Source organism: Mastomys coucha, unplaced genomic scaffold (assembly GCF_008632895.1).
Source record: "Mastomys coucha isolate ucsf_1 unplaced genomic scaffold, UCSF_Mcou_1 pScaffold14, whole genome shotgun sequence".
NCBI lineage: Eukaryota > Metazoa > Chordata > Mammalia > Rodentia > Muridae > Mastomys > Mastomys coucha.
Window position 1 is genome coordinate 119,529,871 of NW_022196896.1, and position 19,192 is coordinate 119,549,062.

Below are 19,192 nucleotides of genomic sequence, written 5' to 3' on the forward strand. Positions count from 1 at the left end.
GAAGACGGCGTGGGATAGTCATGGCCATTATCCTTCATGGATATCTTCCTGTCTGTCGAGCACACACAGAGGCATGTGCAAGAGTGCATGAGTGCACACACACAAATACTGGCACACACACATATACACACACACACACAAACACTAGCACACACATGTACAGCTACCAGAATTTATAGCTATTTTTTTTAAGATTTACTTATTTATTTTATGTATATGAATACACTGTGAGCCATCATGTCGTTGCTGGGAATTGAACTCAGGAACTCTGCTCACCTCCAGCCCCACTAGGGATTTATTTGTTATTATACGTAAGTACGCTGTAGCTGTCTTTAGATACACCAGAAGAGGGCGTCAGATCTCATTACAGATGGTTGTGAGCCACCATGTGGTTGCTGGGATTTGAACTCTGGACCTTCAGAAGAGCAGTCAGTGCTCTTACCCACCAGCCCCTCTTTTGTGGTTTGGTGGGAAGCAGGGTGAGTTGTTCTCTGTACCAGGTGGAGTGGAACTCGTCAGGCTGGGGCTATGTCTTTATGGGTAGGGGGTAATGCCCAGTAAAACGTATCTCAATTTCTCTTGACGGGAGGCATGTTAGAGACTAGTTTGAGATTAGCTGTTAAGATTTCTAGGACAGCACTTGTCAGGGTAGTAGATATGACGGGGCTCCGAGTCTTGGACAGTGTTTAGAAGAGGCCTGGATATGGCCTGTGCTGGGTGTTCTGGCTTGCCTGGGTGCATACAGGCCAGTCCAGGATGTTCTTATCTACAGGACCGCAGTAGTCTGACCCTGTAAATCACGGAGAATCCAGGGAACTAGGATCACAGCCTGGAAGAAGGGTGCTAGTTTGGGGACCTGACTACATGTGCCCTGGACAGTCTGCTGCCTTCTGGGCCGCTGTCTGTCCCTGTGGAGCAGCTAAAGTATCATCAGGTGTTTTGGAGGACACACAAGATCCACTCTGACCCGTGAGTCTCTGAACCTGTGTAGCCTGGGCAGGAGGATCTGTGCGAGCCTCTCATAAAGAGGAGCAGCCCTTACCACGTTCTGAGTGGAATGTGGGGGAGGTGAGGGGCAGGGTGGAGAACGGCCTGGTACTGCTTATCCTTCAACTCACCTGCTGTTAGCTTGGAGAGCTGCTTGGCAGACCCCTGCACTTTGTCTAAGTTCTGTGATGTGTGCTGGCCTTCGGGAATTATGTCCAGCACCTGACCCCAGCGGAGAAGGTGGTTGAAAGGATTGAGGTGAGGCCTCCCCACTAACTTCTTCTTTTTTTTTAACCAGGAACCACCTAACTTTTTCTTCCTTTTCCTTCTTTCCTTCTTTCCTTCTTTCCTTCTTTCTTTCTTTCTTTCTTTCTTTCTTTCTTTCTTTCTTTCTTTCTTTCCTTCCTTCCTCCCTCCCTCCCTCCCTCCCTCCCTCCCTCCCTCCTTCCCTCCCTTCTTTCTTTCTTTCTTTTTCTTGGTTTTTCAAGACAAGGTTTCTCTGTATAGCTCTGGCTGTCCTGGAACTTACTCTGTAGACCAGGCTGGCCTCAAACTCAGAAATCTGCCTGCCTCTGCCTCACAAGTGCTGGGATTAAAGGCATGTGCAACCTCTCTGCCCGGCACCACCTAACTTTTTTTTTTTTTTTTTTAAAGATTTATTTATTAGGCCAGAAGAGGGCATCAGATCTCCTTATAGATGGTTGTGAGCCACCATGTGGTTGCTGGGATTTGAACTCAAGGGCCTTCAGAAGAGCAGCCAGTGCTCTTAACCACTGAGCCATCTCTCCAGCCCCCCACCTAACTTTTAATGTTTAAAAATTAGGAGGCAATTTACCAGGATGTGAAGACTCTAAAACTCATGTGAAAAACTGGGAGGGGAAGGGAATCACTTTACAAACTTAATGACATAAGCTATGGTAAGAACGCATGCTTTATAAACCTATATACTTTCAAGTCCATGTTCTAGGACCACTGTTGTGGGGCAGTAGTAGCGCACACCTTCAGTCCCAGCGCTTGGGAGGCAGAGGCAGGTGGATCTCTGAGTTCAAGGCCAGCCTGGTCTCCAGAGTGAGTTCTAGGATAGCCAGGGCTGTCAGAGAAAACCTGTCTCAGGAAAAAACAAACAAACAAAAATAAATAAATACAAGCAAAAAACCCAAATAAATCCTTTGTACACATAGTAATTAGATGAGTGAAGCAGTTTGTCTTTCTCCTGGCTTGGGAAAATGGCGTTCTGGATTTCTGTGTACGTTCCTTGTGGCAGCTATCTTGTTTATGACTTCCGAGTTCCACCCCAGTGTGGGCCTGAGGTCAGTGATATTTATTTCTCCACAGTGCCAGTGTGACTACTCACTTGGTGTCTGTTGCATCTGCTGTCAGTGTGTTACCACCGCCAAGGTGATTTTTCTATGTAGTCTTGGGATCCATCTTGGACAGCTCACTTGCTGCCCTGATTGATTGAGGTGACATCTTGATTGGTGGTGACATCTTGATTGGTGATGACATCTCTGTTTACCTATTTTGTCTCAGTCAGTGTTCTATTGCTAGGAAGAGATGCCATGATCACAGCAGCTCTTATAAAGGAAAATATTAACAGGGTCTGGCTTACCAGATTCAGAGGTCTAGTCTGTTATCGTCATGGCGGAGGGCATGGTGGCAGGCAGGCAGGCACGGTGCTGGAGAGGGAGCGGAGAGTTCTACATCCTCACCAGCAGGCAGCAGGACGAGAGAGAGAGAGCCCTTAGGCCTGGCTTGAGCATTTGAAACCCCAAAGCCTGTCCCCAGCGACACCCTTTCTCCAACAAGGCCACATGCCCTAATGGCTGTCAAGTAGCTCTGTTTTCTAGTGACCAAGCATTCAGATGTATGATCCTAGGGGGATCATTCCTATTCAAACCACCACACCTTATACTTCAGCTTCTCAGCCAACAAGCCTCCCAGCCACTGCTTCTTAAGACAGTACAGTTTGGTGGTGGTGGTGGTGGGGCCTCCAGCTTTTACTAGCTGGACACATTGGTGAGTAGACAGGGGTTGCTATGCTGAGGGCAAGCCCGTCCGTGGATGGGGCGACCTCACTCAGAGTCTCTGATAGCTCTGAATCTGCTTGAGCATATGTCTGAATGAGAATGGCCCCCACAGACTCATATTTGAATGCATGGTCCTCAGTTAGTAGAACAAGAACTAAGACAGCCATCTCTGGAGCCTGTGTTGTCCTTACCATCAGGGTGGTGAGAGATTCCCAGGTTCCGTCCTCCAAGCATCCAGCCCACCCTGGCTTACAGCCACCCTTCATACCACTGGCCCAAGCAAGGAGGCAAGGATTTCAGTGTTCTGATGTCTAAAGCCACGTAAGAAGGACAGTGTTCAAGGCTTTCTCGTAAGTTAAGAACCAGAGCTGTCCATGAGGAACAGGACTAGGGAGTCACACCATAGATTGGTGTGGCTTTGTGGGTCAGCTGCCCTCTTGTCAATCTGTATGGGACCTGCCCAGGTGGGCTTACCTCTCAAGTGTTAACTATGTTCAGAATGTTAAATTAATTAAGTTAGTAAGGAAGGAATTTTGAGATAGATTCTAAGTATGACCTGGCTGACCTGGCTGACTAACCCCCCACCTTTTGTTTTTTTATGAGACAGGGTGTGCCTTGGCCTTGAACCTATGTAGACCCGCCTATTTCTGCCTCCAGAGTATTCGGATTAGAAGCTCTTTATTTTATTTCCTCAGAAAAGAAATTTTCATGCAACAAAATCTACAAGAAAACCTTTTTTGTATTTGTGTCCTACATCACTGTCTTCTTCAAAGGTCTTTTCTTTATCCCAAGGTTGTAAAGAAAAAAAAATTTTTTTCTCTTAGTATAAAGAAAGCTTTGAAGAAGAAAATACTTCTGGCATTTAGTAACACATCTACAGAACTATTGGCCCGCCCCCAAATCTCTATTAGCCACAAAAATTAGGGAATCTGTGGATTCTTCGTAGGTCCACCTGGAGCCTCTCCCCCAAGACCACTCTGCGAGAGCTATCGTGGTAGGTGAGGAGAAAGAGAAAGTCTCACTCGACCAAGGAAGTCCTCCTGGGTCAGACATCCCAGCTGCCAGGGCCCCGCCTGGTGAGACAGGAAGGGGAGGTGAGTGAAGGGCCAGCTTTCCCTTCTGAGCCTGGGAGGAGGTCTCATTTCTTATTAGGATTCAGCAGTTAAGCTAGGTGTGTGTGTGTGTGTGTGTGTGTGTGTGTGTGTGTGTGTTGGGGGTGGGGGTAGAGGGTGGTAGAGGGTGGGGCATTGGGCACCACACCTGAGCCAGTAGGTGAACTTCGTAGGGATTTAAGTTCAGTTTTCACTGAACCTATGCCTCACCTGGCGTGCTGAGAGCTGGCTGCCTTGTACTCAAGGCAGTGGGAGGTCTTCGCCGACACTTCCCTGTCCATCTCTGCTAGAGGCTCTGAGGCAGGATGCTGTCCATCCTGAGAGGCACACAGAGGTAAGGTGTCTCTGGGTGGCCAGCCCGGGGGGGGGGGCGCGGGGGACTTGCCTTCCTTCTAGAATAGTTCAAGAAGCTGGCAAAACATGTTGACAGCCTTTGTCTTTGAAAGGAAGTTGGCATGGATTTGGGGAATTAGTGCTCATGTTTCTTTGAAATCAATCTTTTTTAGACTTCACTTCAGCCTTTTAATGTTTGTGATGCTTGAGGGTTTGCCCTTCAGTTTGTGGTTGGAGCAAGCACTCAACCATAGGATTATACCTCAGGCTTAATTTCACTTGGGACAGGAGAGCCTTTTGGAGTTTGGGAAGCCCACGAGAAAGCTGCACCCCAGCACAGAGGTATTGGGATTACCTGGATTATTTGGGCTGAAGGTTTTGGTGGGGGGCACTGGGATCAGGGACTTACTGGCTTGGTTCAGTGACTTCGGTCCTGCCCCATAGTTGGGTCCCTGCTTTTGTAAGAATGTCTGCACTCTGAGGCCCTGACAGAGTTGCCCTCATTCACCACCATAGAGAGAAGGTTGGCCTCTGCCCTGAATTATCAACCCTTCCTTTCTCTTGGGTATGGTTGGACTATTGTAAAGAATAGGCTCAGAGGTTTCCTGGTTAGTGACAGTTAAGACCCAAACTTCCGGACCGTCCTTACCTTAGGGGTGTTCCATACCAGCCAGGTTCCTGTTGCCTCTCGGGGCCCTAGTCTGATGATGGAAAGCCGGCTGAAAACCTGTGCTTCTAGAGTGTTGAGCTCAATGGAAGTCTCACTCAGGGACAGAGATGCCCATGGGGGGGCCTGTGTGACTTTGTGAGTGATTTCCACGGGAGGTCGATATAGGCATGGATCCTGTGTGTCCCTATGGTCAGCTGTCACTTAAGGCCAGCTATTGGATCCCAGTCTGGAGGCTGGCTCTGCAGAGGAGTCGGTAAAGTGAGGAAGCTCAGGGACAGTCTGCTGGTGTCCGCCATGTTGGCCAAATGTGGGAGAGCTGAGAACGGAGGGAGGCCGAGTGTGGTGGCACATGTCTGTTGTGTGACAACTTTTCCCTGGGGGAGACGAAGCTTACGTTATCTACTCACTCCAGACAGGGAACCCAAGAGAGACCAAAAGCACAGGTACCACTGAAGTCTAATGTGGTGAACAATGAGTTTCCCTGGGGTTACTTTCAGGAGTGTAGATGAGAGGTTACTTAAAGGAGCAGAAATGATTCAAAGTTAGCTGAATCACCAAGGCCGGCCCCAGAGCATGGGTGACTGCTCACAGAGCTGGGAACCTGGAGCCGTGAGTAACCTGCAGGCAGTTCAGCAGGCTGGAGACTGTCCTTTCCAGGTGCCTCAGTGGATCTAAACCTCTTCTAGGTAGTTGTTCTGGTCTCAGTCTTAAAGATCAAGGGAAACTCCCCTCTTGTATTGCTTACTCTGGTGGTGTGTGGGTTGGGGGGGGGATGTCTATTGAATCTGCTCGATTTCAGGGACGTCAGAAGGTATTTTCAGTCCTTTGCCTTCCAGCAGAAGGGGCTTCCCACAAGATGGTATGTGTTATTCTCAGAGAGGAAGCCTTTACACGACGATGCCGTTAATCCCAACACTGAGGCCGCGTAAGCAGGAAGATCTCTTGTGAATTCAAAGCTAGCCACAGTTACTAGTGAGATCCTGTTTCAGTAATTAAACAACCAAGCAAATAAATAAACAAAAGTACCAGCTGGGTGTGGTGGTGTGTATGTTGATTCTCAGCACTCGGGAGGCAGAAGCAGGCAGATCGCTCTGATTTTGAAACCAGCCTGGACTACGGAGCAACTGTAACCCAACTTTTGGCTACTTTGTGGTTTCTTCTTTATTCCACCCTTCTCTGCCCTTATTCCACCCTTTCAACCCCTTGACACTAGATAGGAGAGAAAAGGGGATAGAGGGGGAAGGGGGTGGCATTATCATTGGACTGCTTCCTGCTGATTAAGGGCATTGAGTTCCTGGGCACAAGTTTGATATTTGAGGTCAGGATCTCTAAATTTCTTCTTGCTTCTTTCTTATGCATGGCTACTTAGGAAACCACAAACAACCTCTCATGGGGCCCTAGCATGTATGTAATCTCTGAAAAGTCCCCAGAATTACACATGTCACACAGTCGTTGAAACTTTCTGCAGCTGGCAAAACCAGCCTGAGCACAAGGAAAATGATAGTCAGTTGCTGTGGACGGTCTGAAGCTGCCCTGTATCCCACACCTGGGATTAAAATGAGAACATTCTTATAATATTTCTATGTCTTTTTTAAAGATTTATTTATTTTGTTTATATGAGTACACTGTAGCTGTCTTCAGACACATCAGAAGAGGGCATCGGATCCCAGTATAGATGGTTATGAGCCAACATGTGGTGGCTGGGAATTGAACTCAGGACCTCTGGAAGAGCAGTCAGTGCTCTTAACCACTGAGCCATCTCTCCAGCCTGTCTATCTTTTTAAAGAAACAAAAATTCTCATCACAATTTTCAGGGCAGCCAGAGCTACAGAGAAACTGTCTCAAAACAAACAAACAAACAAACATGAGGGATGGAAGGAAGTACCGGGGCCAGTTTTCTGCCCATGGGGAGCTCCATTTGTTGACCAATGTCTGTTATCTTTTATGGGGCATATTGGCTGGACACTGCCTGGGAAGGGCTCTCTCTGTCAGGAATCCTAAAAAATAAAAGCCTGCCTCATGATTCAAACAGGCCCTGGAGTCTAATGGCCGGTTCCAATTAGGTGGTATACTTCTTTGTTTCGGGAGGTCACCTGACATATTGTAGAGCTGTGTCCATAGAACCTTGCTGGCTGAGAGCTAGGTGCCCCCCTCCACTGGGGTGTAGCCATGTCTGGAGAATAGGAGGGGACATGGAGGAGAGGGTGGTATGGAACCCACTGAGACAGGAGTGGCAATCCGTGGAGTTTCCGTGTCATTTGTGGATCAACCACCCGTTGCAAGAAACTAACAGAAAGAGGATTTCAGAAACAGTTAGTACCGTTCACTATCTGCCTGCCTACCTTTTGGAAGGCGTGGCACGGGAGACTCTCTGATCTGGGCATAGCCATCCTTCCGAGTCACTGGCTAGTGATAAGTGCTGTGAGTTTCCAGGTGGTTCCTAAGTTGGACTCACCTCCTATATGAGTAGGTATAGGTCAAGTTACCCATTGACTAGCATGGCAGGAGGCCATGGGGCTGACAGCTTGTCCCCTAGGACTGTACCTGATAGGTGGAGGGTCGGGGAGAGGTGCCACAGATGGGGAGAGCAGAGGTCTGGGCACCTGGAAGAAGTATGGGGCATGCTTTCTTACAAGTAGCTTTGCTTCTTGCCCCCTTTCTGGGTACCTCAGGCTGGGTAAGGTTTACTACCAGTGTTTCTAGGTGGGTCAGATTGGAAGAACTGTACAGAGTTTGTGATATCTCCAGGACTACGAGCCGTTTGCTGCTCCTGGGAGTAATCTTTGCTGCATGGTGCTAGGCCATCAGCAGTGGGCTAGCCTACGCCCTGTTCTCTGGACTTGCCAAGGCAGGTGCAGTGAGTACTGTTTCTCTCTAAATTGTGTTGGGATCTATGAGAGTTGTGGCTATAAGGTTCTGCAGTAAAGGCAGGGTGGGGTGGTGGGGTAGGATCAGGTGCTTGGGTAAAAAGACTTGACAATCAGGCCTGTGGCCATTCATCAGAATGAAGGTTGTTTTTCTCCGTAGCTCACCAGAGCCTGACAGCTACCCTGGGGAAGGGAACTGGAACATTCTGGGGACTGCTCTCACCAGGAAGCAACCACTCCACCTGCCTCCATCTTCTGTCCCAGCTAACATGTTTATTAAATGACCAAAGCTTGACTGGAGTGTAGCAGCAGATAGGGTGATATCTCTGAGGTCCAGATGGGCTCTGTACCTTTCTTGGAAGTTGATAATTGTATCACAAGATCCCTTTGTACTGGCCCCTGTGACCATTTCTAGCAGACGAGGGGTGGGTTTCGTGGTTCCCATTTCCCCAGGTCCTCTTTATTGTGGAAGCCTCTTGATTCTAGAACCTGTGTGAATCACTCAGGTGGAGTTGGAGGGCTTGAATGGATGCCCGGGGACCAGGTTCTAGTCAAAGACCATAGGTTATGGCCTCCATCTAAGGGTAGAATAGACAAAAGCCTGGGTCTGCCTGGGCGTGGAAGATGGGGTCCATGTAGGGATGCTTGGGAAGCACGGGAAATGTGCCCCTTTACACTCCCATTCTTGACAATGCACAGTCCTTGGTCCTTAGACTAGAAGACAGTACCACTGTCTCCCTGAGGTCATCTAAGATCCAGCTGGTAAACGAGGCAGCCAGCTCGCAAGTCAACTGGCTTCTTCTATAGAAAAATTAGGGCCAGCAAGATAGCCCAGCAGGTGAGAGCACTTGCTGACAAGCCTAGCAACCTGAGTTTAGTTCCTAGAACCCTTGTGGTGGAAGGAGAACGGACTCCTGCAAACTGTCCCCGGACCTTTCACATGCATGGCATAGCATGCATGGCATAGCATGTATGCATACTCCACATACACATATGAGCAAGCAGACATATGTTAAATAAATAAATAAATGTATTGAAACTATTAAAGGAAAAAAATAAATGTCCCTTATTTTTTGCAGCTCAAAGCTGGCTTATGACTTGGAGCCAAGAGCTAGATGGTCTTATGTTATAGATACATTTAAGGAGATATCCTGATACCATAGTGCTGGTTTGAGAAGTTGGCAGAAGGCTTGTGAAGGTTTTAGAAATGTTTATATCCATCTTGAGAGGATGGCAAAGGGATTCAGAGTGGAAAGGTTTTTTGTTGTTGTTGTTTTTGTTGTTGCTGTTTTTTCTTTCTTTCCTCCTCCTCCTCCTCCTTCTCCTCCTCCTCCTCCTCCTCCTCCTCGTTCTTCAAGATGGGATTTCTCTGTGTAGCTCTGGCTGTCCTGGAACTCACTCTGTAGACTAGGCTGGTCTCAAACTCAGAAATCCGCTTGCCTCTGCCTCCCAAGTGCTGGGATTAAAGGCGTGCGCCACCACCGCCTGGCGTTGTTGTTGTTTTTGTTGCTGTTTTTTCTTTCTTTTCTCCTCCTCCTCCTCCTCCTCCTCCTCCTCCTCCTCCTCCCCCTCCTCCTTCGAGATGGGATTTCTCTTTGTAGCCCTGGATATCCTGGAGCTCAGGCTGGCTTCAAATTCACAGATCTGCCTGCCTCTGCCTCCCCAATGCTGGGATTAAAGGTGGGCACTGCCACTACCCGGCTTACAGTGGAAAGTTTTAAAGTCAGTGCTGTGAGAAGGGAGGGAAGATTTCTTTCTCTTTCTGTACATAAGAATCAAGATTCATTTTTAAAATTCAAGTTTCTGTTTGTCCTCATGCAGCGGACTGGGCTGAGGTCAGGCAGGGTCTTGGACTATGGCTGTCCTGGTCCCCCTGTTCAGGCAGGAAGATGTGTGGAGGGTCGTGGGCTGTGTTGAATCAGGGGCGAGTTGGTGGGCTTGGTGCTCTTTTCAGCTTGTGATTTGGGAGCCAGGACCTTGACTTGGTATTAGGACTGTCCCTGTAAAGGCTCATTGCTGGCAAGCCATAAGACAGATGGTTAGCGTGTGCTGAAATTTTATGAATCTGAGAGGAGGCCAGTAAAAGACAGCATGTTTAAAGAAGGATTTTTATGTAGAAGAATAAAAGGATGCCTGGGGAAGAGAAGAAGGTGAGCTGTCCTTTGGCCGTATTCTGCACTGTTCTTATCAGGTGGATATGTTACTCTAACTGCAGAAGGCTGTAAACTGTCCAGCCCTGTGCAGTCACCTCCCCAGGGAGTGCTAACACAGTGACATGAGGTGGTGTCTAGGTTAGTATTGGGAAGACCATGCCCCCTAACTCAATGACATGTGTCCAGTAGACAATCTACAACATCGTTTCCGTCTTCTATTTCCCAGCCTCCTCTGTGTCAACACAGCTCATCCAGGAGAGAGCTCACCTGGAAACCGAGTGTATCTGACCCATTTTAGACCACTGCAGCTGTGGTTCCTATCTAGTTCCTTCATCTCATAGGGGCCGTGATGCATTTTTTTTTTTACAAAGATTTATTTATTATTATATCTAAGTACACTGTAGCTGTCTTCAGCTGCACCAGAAGAGGGTGTCAGATCTTGTGACCCACCAGGTGGTTGCTGGGATTTGAACTCAGGACCTTTAGAAGAGCAGTCAGTGCTCTTAACCGCTGAGCCATCTCTCCAGCCCCCTGTGATGCATATTTAATTCTTCCTTTCCATAGAGGGACCAAGGCATCTCCTCTGCAGGGGTGGAGGGGGGCTCCTGAGCTCTTTGCCTACAGACTTTCAGGGAGTGTGTTGGGGACATGACTGATACACAGCAGAGGTGACATGTCCCATCCTAGCTAAGGTAGAACTTTGAATGGTTCTGTGGAGTGGCAGTGGGTAGTAATGCTACATTGGGGGATTGTCTTAGTTAGGGTTTTACTGCTGTGAACAGATACCGTGACCAAGGCAACTCTTATAAGAACAACGTTTAATTGGGACTGGCTTCCAGGTTCAGAGGTTCAATTCAGTATCATCAAGGTGGGAGCGTGGTAGCATCCAGGCAGGAGGAGCTGAACATTCTACATCTGAAGTTTCACCTGAAGGCCACTAGAAGAACATTGGCTCCCACATGGTTAGGAGGAAGGTCCCATTGACTATCCCCCACAGTGTCACACTTCCTCCAACAAGGCCACACCTCCTCATAGTGCCACTCCCTGGGCCAAGCATATTCCAACCACCACAGGGTACTGAGGGGTTTTATGCTGCATGCCATTCTGGGATGCTCACATGTACCATAGCTTGTGCTTTTGGGATCTATGCTATGAGTGGGGAAGACAGGAGACAAATATGACTGGAAGAAGCTCAGTTAGTAGCTGTAGTTTCTGGGTTAGCCTCAAGAGGGTTTCTGTCATATGTGGAGACCCAGCTTTGTTTATGCATAAGACCTGGATGATCTAGCCTTCTTGGAGCAGCAAGCATCCTTAGTCCCCAGACTAGGGGATCCCTAATGACTGTTTCCTATCAGAGGGGCCCAGCGCTCCTTAGAGACATGGATGACTCTAGTCCTGGGCCAAGAACGTTGAAGATGAGCTTGATATGTCAGCAAACTGACAAAGACCAGGGAAAGGCAGCCAGTGGAGGGCAGGACTCGTGCATTGACCAACACCTTGTAGCTGCAACCAAGAGTGTTTTGCAACCCCATATATGGTGAGGGCTGCTAGGGTCTGGTTGGACTCGTTTGGTTCGGAGGCAGAGTTTTGGGGCGTGAAGTTTAAGGGGTGAAGAACAACTCATGATTCCCATTGTACAGAAGCTTCCCAGCTGTCTTTCCACACCCACTTTGAGCTTTGACCACTGCGACCCATCAGCCTGGGACATGGGCAGCGGGTGTCACTGTTGTAAACAGGCCAGAAAAGGTGCTCAGTCTAGAGCCTTGTGTTGGAGCCTGCCAGGATGTGTGCCATCTGTTCCTATGGCTACTGTCCTAAATGTCCTGGTAGGAAAAGAGCAGAGACTAGCTGGTCCCCAGGACAGCTCTTGCAATGAACGTTTGGAAGGGGAATGTAGATAAGTGTTTTGTCTACAATGGTAACAAAAGCTAGCAAATCTAAATAAATACCAGGGAAGCTAGGACAGAAGATTCATGTTGACAATATGGTTAGAGGAACCATGTCCTGTGGGATGAGATCCACCACCTCCCTGGGTGGATAGGCAGCAGCTTAGGAAAAGCTCTGCTTCTGTAGATCCATGCCAACAGTCCCAGTCTGGCCTGTGGAATGTACTGCCTTACTAGCTCCTGCTTTGTATGCAAGCTCAGCCTGGGATGGTTTGGCCCTGTTCTCCACTCTCCTTTCCTTCTGACCTAGGTCAGAAGGTCATTTTTTTTTTTTTTTTCCAGTGACAGATCCTTGAGAGGGATGACTGGGGATGAGAAGATTAAAAAAAAAAAAAAAAAGCAGGAAAGTTGGGAGTAAGAGGTCTTGCATAAATGGATGGGTTAAGACAAGCAAGTTTGTTAAGAAGTGCAGCGTCTGTTTGCACATTGTTTTCAGGGAGGGGATTGGATAGAGTCAGCAAAAGGCTCTCATATAATGGAATGAAGTCAGCAAGAAATAATCAAGCCATGCTGTACTAAAGGGAACATTGGATATCTCAAGTGCACTAAGTGCCACAGGCCAGCACTCAGTGACATTGAGACTGGTTACCACAGCCTTCAAAGGGGCGAAAACTCGAGTTCCCAGGATCTGAAATTTCCCCAAGGCCCTAGCCATCACAGGCCTTGCCAGCATGTTCAGGCTTTAGATAAGAGACTAAGTCTCTTCCTTAACCAGCCTGGCCCTAAGCATTTTCCACCTTCTCCAAACCAAAGTTTGGATCCACAACTGGGCTTCAAGCTACAGGATATTAGTGGGTTTTCTCATATAGGTAAGCTACCGGTAAGTGGTCTTACAGAGGCCCTCCTTGCCGGCTACCATGCATCCTCTCTGAAAGAGTGCCTTGGTGGAGAGGTAGCCAGGTTGTGTACGTAGGAAATGCGACCAAGCACACTCTATAGTCTCTCAGGTTGAGCGTCCAAGATTCACAGAATCTTCAGCAAAGCCAAAGGAGGGTACCCAGGCCTAGACAGGTGCTGGACAGAGCCCTCAGAGAACTCTAATCCTAATCTGTTTAGCTGTCCACTTAAACTGTGGGCACCATCTGTTCTTACATCACCCGGTGCACAGGGCACAGTTCTCTCAGGAGGAGCTCCAGCCCTTCCCAGTATCTATAAAAACGTCCTCTCAGAGCTTATCAAAGAGGGCAAAAAAATCCCCTCGCGACTGTGTTTCTGGGAAATCGAGGAGCCAGCGGGACGCTTGGGAGTTGGAAAAGCAGGTAACCCCTCACAGAGCACAGGCTGCTCACTGGAAAACTAGACCCATTCACCGCAGAGGGGAGTGTACATTCTCAGTGTCTACAACAGAGATGGCTTAAGGAGGCAGGAAAACAACCCAAACCCAAGATCTTCGAGGCCAGGAACTGTAAGGACAATTCTGGAATGTTGGTTTCCTTAAAAACAAAACAAAACAAAACACAGAAATAGTATAAGAATATGTTTTTTGTTTTAATGCCAGATGTGGCATATGGGGCTGCTTCAGACTGTCCACAGCTGCGGACTAAGATTTGCCTCGTGCTCAGAGAGGCATGGTCTTGCCAGTCGCAGATAGTTTCTGCGATTGTGTGATGCTTGGAATTCTGGGAGTTTTCCAAAGGATATATAACTACTAAAGCCTCATAGGTGGGCTGGGTGGTTGCTGGTCGTTCGGGGGTGGGGGGTTGTTTGTGATTTGTTAGTAGTCAAGCTCAAAGAAGAAACAAGAAGAAATTAGATTCGCAGATCTCTCTTTGCTCTCTAGTCTCTTTTCTCCCCTATCTAGTGATAGGGGTGAAATGGGGGGTGGGAGGGAGGGTGGATAAAAGGGCGGGAAAAGGAAGAACACACAAAGTAGCAAAGACCACCTACAAGTAAAGAAGAAACAAGAAGGAAATTAAATTCATAGATTCCTATCTCTCTCCCCTTTTTCTTTCTTATCTAGTAATGGGGGGCAGGGAGCAGGCTTGGGGGGATAAAGCGTAGGCAAAAGAAGAACTGGCACAGTAGCAAAGGCTAAAGCGCCAAGGAAGACATGGTTTTCTAATACTCTACTACGTGTCGACGTCGAGGGTGCCCTGAGCCAGAGTGGCCGTGCCTCATGTGGGGGCTCTGAACAGGGCCTACGCATTAGGCAGCTGCAGAGGCCTGCCCTCCGGGCAGCTCTGGCCCCGGGGCATGCTTTTCACTACGGCTTGGCTGGAGGCAGGATCAGCAGCAGCAGCAGATCCTCTGATAGGCTTCTGCTTTCGCTTCAGCAGGTGGAATGCCAGCATACTCCTCTGTCTCAGGATGTCTGCTTGCCCGCCAGCTGCCGGGCATAGCCCCTCCCCACACAGGGAGGCCTAAGCAGGAGCAGTTCCTTTCAGTACTTTGGAAGCTAGCGGAGAAGGGTGTGTGTGTGTGTGTGTGTGTGTGTGTGTGTGTGTGTGTGTGTAAGGGTCTGTGTGTGAATGTGCTGTGTCTGCGTGTAAGTACATGAGTGTGTGTGAGCATGTGTGTGTGTGTGTGTAAGGGTCTGTGTGTGAATGTGTTGTGTCTGCGTGTAAGTAAGTGAGTGTGAGTGTGTGTGCGAGTGTGTAAGGGTCTGGGTGTGAATGTGTTGTGTCTGCGTGTAAGTACGTGAGTGTGAGTGTGTGAGCATGTGTGTGTGTGTAAAGGGTCCGTGTGTAAACGTGTTGTGTCTGTGTGTAAGTATGTGAGTGTGAGTGTGTGTGAGCACATGTGTGTGTGTAAGGGTCCGTGTGTGAATGTGTTGTGTCTGCGTGTAAGTACATGAGTGTGAGTGTATGTGAGCATGTGTGTGTGTGTAAAGGGTCCGTGTGTAAATGTGTTGTGTCTGCGTGTAAGTATGTGAGTGTGAGTGTGTGTGAGCATGTGTGTGTGTGCGAATGTGTAAGGGTCTGTGTGTGAATGTGTTGTGTCTGTGTGTAAGTACGTGAGTATGAGTGTGTGTGAGTGTGTAAGGGTCCGTGTGTGAATGTGTTGTGTCTGCGTGTAAGTACGTGAGTGTGAGTGTGTGTGAGCATGTGTGTGTGAGTGTGTGAATGTGTTGTGTCTGCGTGTAAGTACGTGAGTATGAGTCTATGTGTGAATGTGTTGTGTCTGCGTGTAAGTACATGAGTATGAGTGTGTGTATGTATGTGTAAGGGTCTGTGTGTGAATGTGTTGTGTCTGTGTGTAAGTACATGAGTGTGAGTGTGTGAGCATGTGTGTGTGTGAGTGTGTAAGGGTCTGTGTGTGAATGTGTTGTGTCTGTGTGTAAGTACATGAGTGTGAGTGTGTGCCTTCCTGGGGCTGGATCTCTCTTGGGCTTGAGACAGCACCACTCTTTGCCTTCACAGGGTGGGGTTGGGTGTGGAGAGGAAGCAAGCTTGGTGCTTATTTTCTCATCAGGATCCTAATCCCCAATGTTCCTGTTAGTGTCTTTAAGAGGACACTATCACATTCCAAGGCCCGTTTCAAACTGCTTTTCTATTGAGGCTGGGGCCTTACCGTGGGGCTCAGCCCATACATCTCTTCAGTCTTCCCTCTGCAGCTCAGAGGCTTGGGGGGGGGGTGTAAACCCCCAGCCCTAGGTGCTCCAGGTTCTGAGACGAGCAGGCCTGAGTCACCCAGTTCCTGGCTGAGCAGTTGTTACAGGGCTCCTTGCTGAACAGTTGCGGGACTGTGTATCCGAGTGGCACTAAGTAGGTCCTGCCCACAGGTCCTTCCGGGTGGTACTCTTGTTCCTGGTGCTGGCTGTGTTCCTGTTGGTTGTTTTCCTGCATGTGGACTTCAGACGACTTACACCGTAAGTCCTGTGCTCTGGGACTCATGCTCTTCCTCATGGCCTTATGCTCTGGGAGGCCACGTTCTTCCCCTGCAGCCCCAAGCACAGTACCAGGACCTCGTCCTGCCTTCTTTATGAACACTAGCACTCACTCACTTCCCTTCTGAGCTTCAGTGTCCTCTCTGGGAGAGGGTGGTAAGCTATGCTTGTCCTGGGCCTGTCTCCTGTGAGGACAAGCCCACTGGGAAGGCTGCTTAGGGAACTCTGGGGAGCAGGCCTGGCCAGGCCCAGCTTGGACTGGGAAGGGAAGTGAGAAGAACGGGGTCGACAGTAGGAGCCTTGGGAAGGTTACCTCCTGGCCTACAAAGATGGCCTGGCTTTTTCGCATGGCTTCCAGGTGGTGAGGTCATGACTGTGCTCTTTTGTCACCAGACCCCAGAACATTCTCTCCCCTGCCTGCCAAGACTAAATCATTCAGGGGGTGGCCAACTATGCACAACCAACTGCCTCCCAGGCCAGTGTTTTCTCCAGGATTCTGGGAGGGCCTTAGTTTCTTCTCCTTTATGCCTCCTCTGGTTGGATTTGCATAGGAGGGGTAAACTGAGAAAATGCAGTGTCCCAAGGTCCCCTGGATCCTGCCCCCTGCGTCCTTGCTAATTTTACTGGCTTACATTAAGACAGGAATATGCTAGGTGACCCAGGTCATCAGAGTACATCCCAGCGTTTCTTAGGCTGGCTGACCTTGGCTGAGATCACAGAGTCACTGCCACTCGGAGTTCCCTGGGAGACAGACAGCAGAGTTTGGAGCCTAGGGGAAGCCTTGGGGTCTGAGATATCCCATGACTGGCACGGGAACAGAAAGTACAGCTGTTGAGAACATCTGGCTATGAGGGGAAATTGTATCTGTCACAGAGAATTCCCCTGGACCAAAAGATTACAGAGTGGCAGAGGCTGGAGATGGTGAGAGGAAATGGTATAGGGACCCCATGTTGAGGGGTGCTGTTGAAGGCATATGGCTCCTTTACTGATGATGCGCTCACTCTACTCGTCCGTTCAGGGACAAGGTCCAGGAACCACCAGTCACCAACATCATGTTCCTCAAGACGCACAAGACAGCCAGCAGTACAATACTCAACATCCTCTACCGCTTTTCAGAGTCTCACAACCTATCCACAGCGCTGCCCGAGGGCTCTAGAGTCCATCTGGGTTACCCCTGGCTTTTTGTGACACGGTATGTGGAGGGCCTGAAGCAGGACAGCCGCCTGCAACATCACTTCAACATTATGTGCAACCACCTTCGGTTCAACTTTCCTGAGGTGCGAAACGGGGAGGTGGGAAAAGGGGGTGGGGGTAGAGCTGCCTCGCTTGGAACTGTGGGTATAACTATGGTGCTCCCAGGGGTGGGGTTGGCATGGGGTGGCCTGTAGACCCTGCCAGGTCACTGTCTTTAGGCTGCCAGTGGCCTGTAATTGCTTTTGGTAGGAGACACACCGCCCCAAGGCTGTCTATCTGATGGCATCCCGACTCTCTCTCACATCTCTGAATTTCTGGTTCTGGAAGAACATACTGGGCTTTTGTTGCCCCCTCAACCTTGGCACTCGCTCCTTTGGTGTAGGAATGAGGCTCCAGCTCTGTTGTGGGGGTGGTGTCTGGGGAGGCTGGGACAGGTGGGAGAAGTGGGGGCTTCGTGGGCAGCTGCGCAGTCCATCCAACACGGGACGCTCAACATCTTTAGTCCCACCTACTTCTCCAAATAGGTGCAGAAAGTCATGCCCAGTGACACTTTCTACTTCTCCATCCTCCGGAACCCGGTTTTCCAGCTGGAGTCTTCCTTCATCTATTATAAGAGCTATGCACCTGCCTTCCAGAGGGCCAAGAGCCTGGACGAATTCCTGGCAGATCCGTGGAGGTACTACAACGCCAGTGTGAGCCTGAATAATGTCTATGCGAAAAACAACATGTGGTTTGATTTTGGCTTTGACAACAACGCCCCAGCTGACGTGGCCTACGTCCGCAAGTGCCTTGCGGAGGTGGAGCAGCGATTCCATCTGGTGCTCATCGCAGACTACTTTGATGAGTCGATGGTGCTGCTGCGCAGACGGCTGCACTGGCAGCTGGATGATGTCGTGTCCTTCAAGCTGAACGTGCGCAGCCAGAGTACCGTCTCGCACCTGACGCCCGAGAGCCAGGAGCGAGTCCAGCACTGGTGTGCGCTGGACTGGCAGCTCTACCAGCATTTCAACCGCACGTTTTGGGCCCAGCTGCATGCGGAGCTAAGCCCCCGCCAGCTCACAGAAGAGCTGGAGCAGCTGCGGGCGAGGCAGCATGAACTCACCACCTTGTGTCTTCAGGATCCCAAGAACGTGACGCACGTAGATGACCGGAATCTGCGCCCTTACCAGAGCGGAAAGGCTAAAATTCTGGGCTACAACCTTAGGCATGGTCTGGACAACATCACATTTCGTATCTGTCAGAGGATGGCCATGCCGGAGCTCCAGCACATGGCCTATCTGTACTCGCTGCAGTTTCCCAGCAAGACACCCAAGGACATCTCATTCCTGAAAAAGTAGAGGTTCGGCTAAGTGACCCTTTCTCCCCCAGTCTACCTTTCCAAAGTGAAGAATGGTGAAACTGTGAAGAAACCTACCCACCTCCAGTTCTGGGGGAGGGGCTTACACCTAAGACAACAAGGCACAGCGGTTCCATAGCTGAATCCACCCATTGTCGAGAACTGCCCCGGACAGGCAAGAATGCTAGTGCCCTTACATGATCTGTTCACAGAGGCAGTCTAAGCAGCCCATCAGGTGAACATCAGCCTAGGGGAACACCAGAGCCTAGGTAGTGGGCCTGTGGATCCAGGAAGAGACCTAGATCGGTTCCCTGGGATTTTCTAGCTATATGGATTCAGCACTGGTAGGGCACAGAGGCAGTAGCTCAGGTTGGGCTTTGGAGAGATGGGATGAATAGGCAGCCTTCCATTTTATGAAGAACACTGCAGACTGAGAGCTGTGAACGTGGCTGGTTAGCCGGAGCACAGGCGCAGTCCACGTTTTTAGCTTCCTGTTGAACAATCCTGAAAGAGAAAGTGCCTGCTTTGCCAAAGGTGCTCAAAGGGGCTCAGGTACCTTTGGTTGTCTTGGAACCCGTGTTGTATATAATCTCAGGGATCATCTTTTGGGTGCGTCTCTTAGTTATTCATGGAGAGATACCAAGAGCCTAGCACCCAGCTCTCAGGGTGAGGTAGCTGGTTACCTGGGGTACATGAAGCAGGATGCCTGAGGTGTCGGGAGAGAAGCCGCTGTCTCATTCT

The 19,192-nt window shown here is 49.5% G+C and overlaps 1 protein-coding gene across 1 annotated transcript in view; it reads left to right on the forward strand.

The window, feature by feature from the left end:
* The first annotated feature begins 4,164 nt into the window (after positions 1–4,164).
* The window catches only part of Gal3st2 (galactose-3-O-sulfotransferase 2), a 15,461-nt gene continuing 433 nt past the window's right edge, over positions 4,165–19,192 (forward strand). Inside the window, exons 1-4 of the mRNA XM_031368939.1 lie at positions 4,165–4,460; positions 15,817–15,903; positions 16,940–17,198; positions 17,640–19,192. The exon at positions 17,640–19,192 is cut by the window's right edge and continues 433 nt beyond it. Coding sequence (XP_031224799.1) covers positions 4,432–4,460; positions 15,817–15,903; positions 16,940–17,198; positions 17,640–18,452 — 1,188 coding nt within the window. The 5' untranslated portion in view covers positions 4,165–4,431 and the 3' untranslated portion in view covers positions 18,453–19,192. The remainder of the gene's footprint in view (positions 4,461–15,816; positions 15,904–16,939; positions 17,199–17,639) is intronic.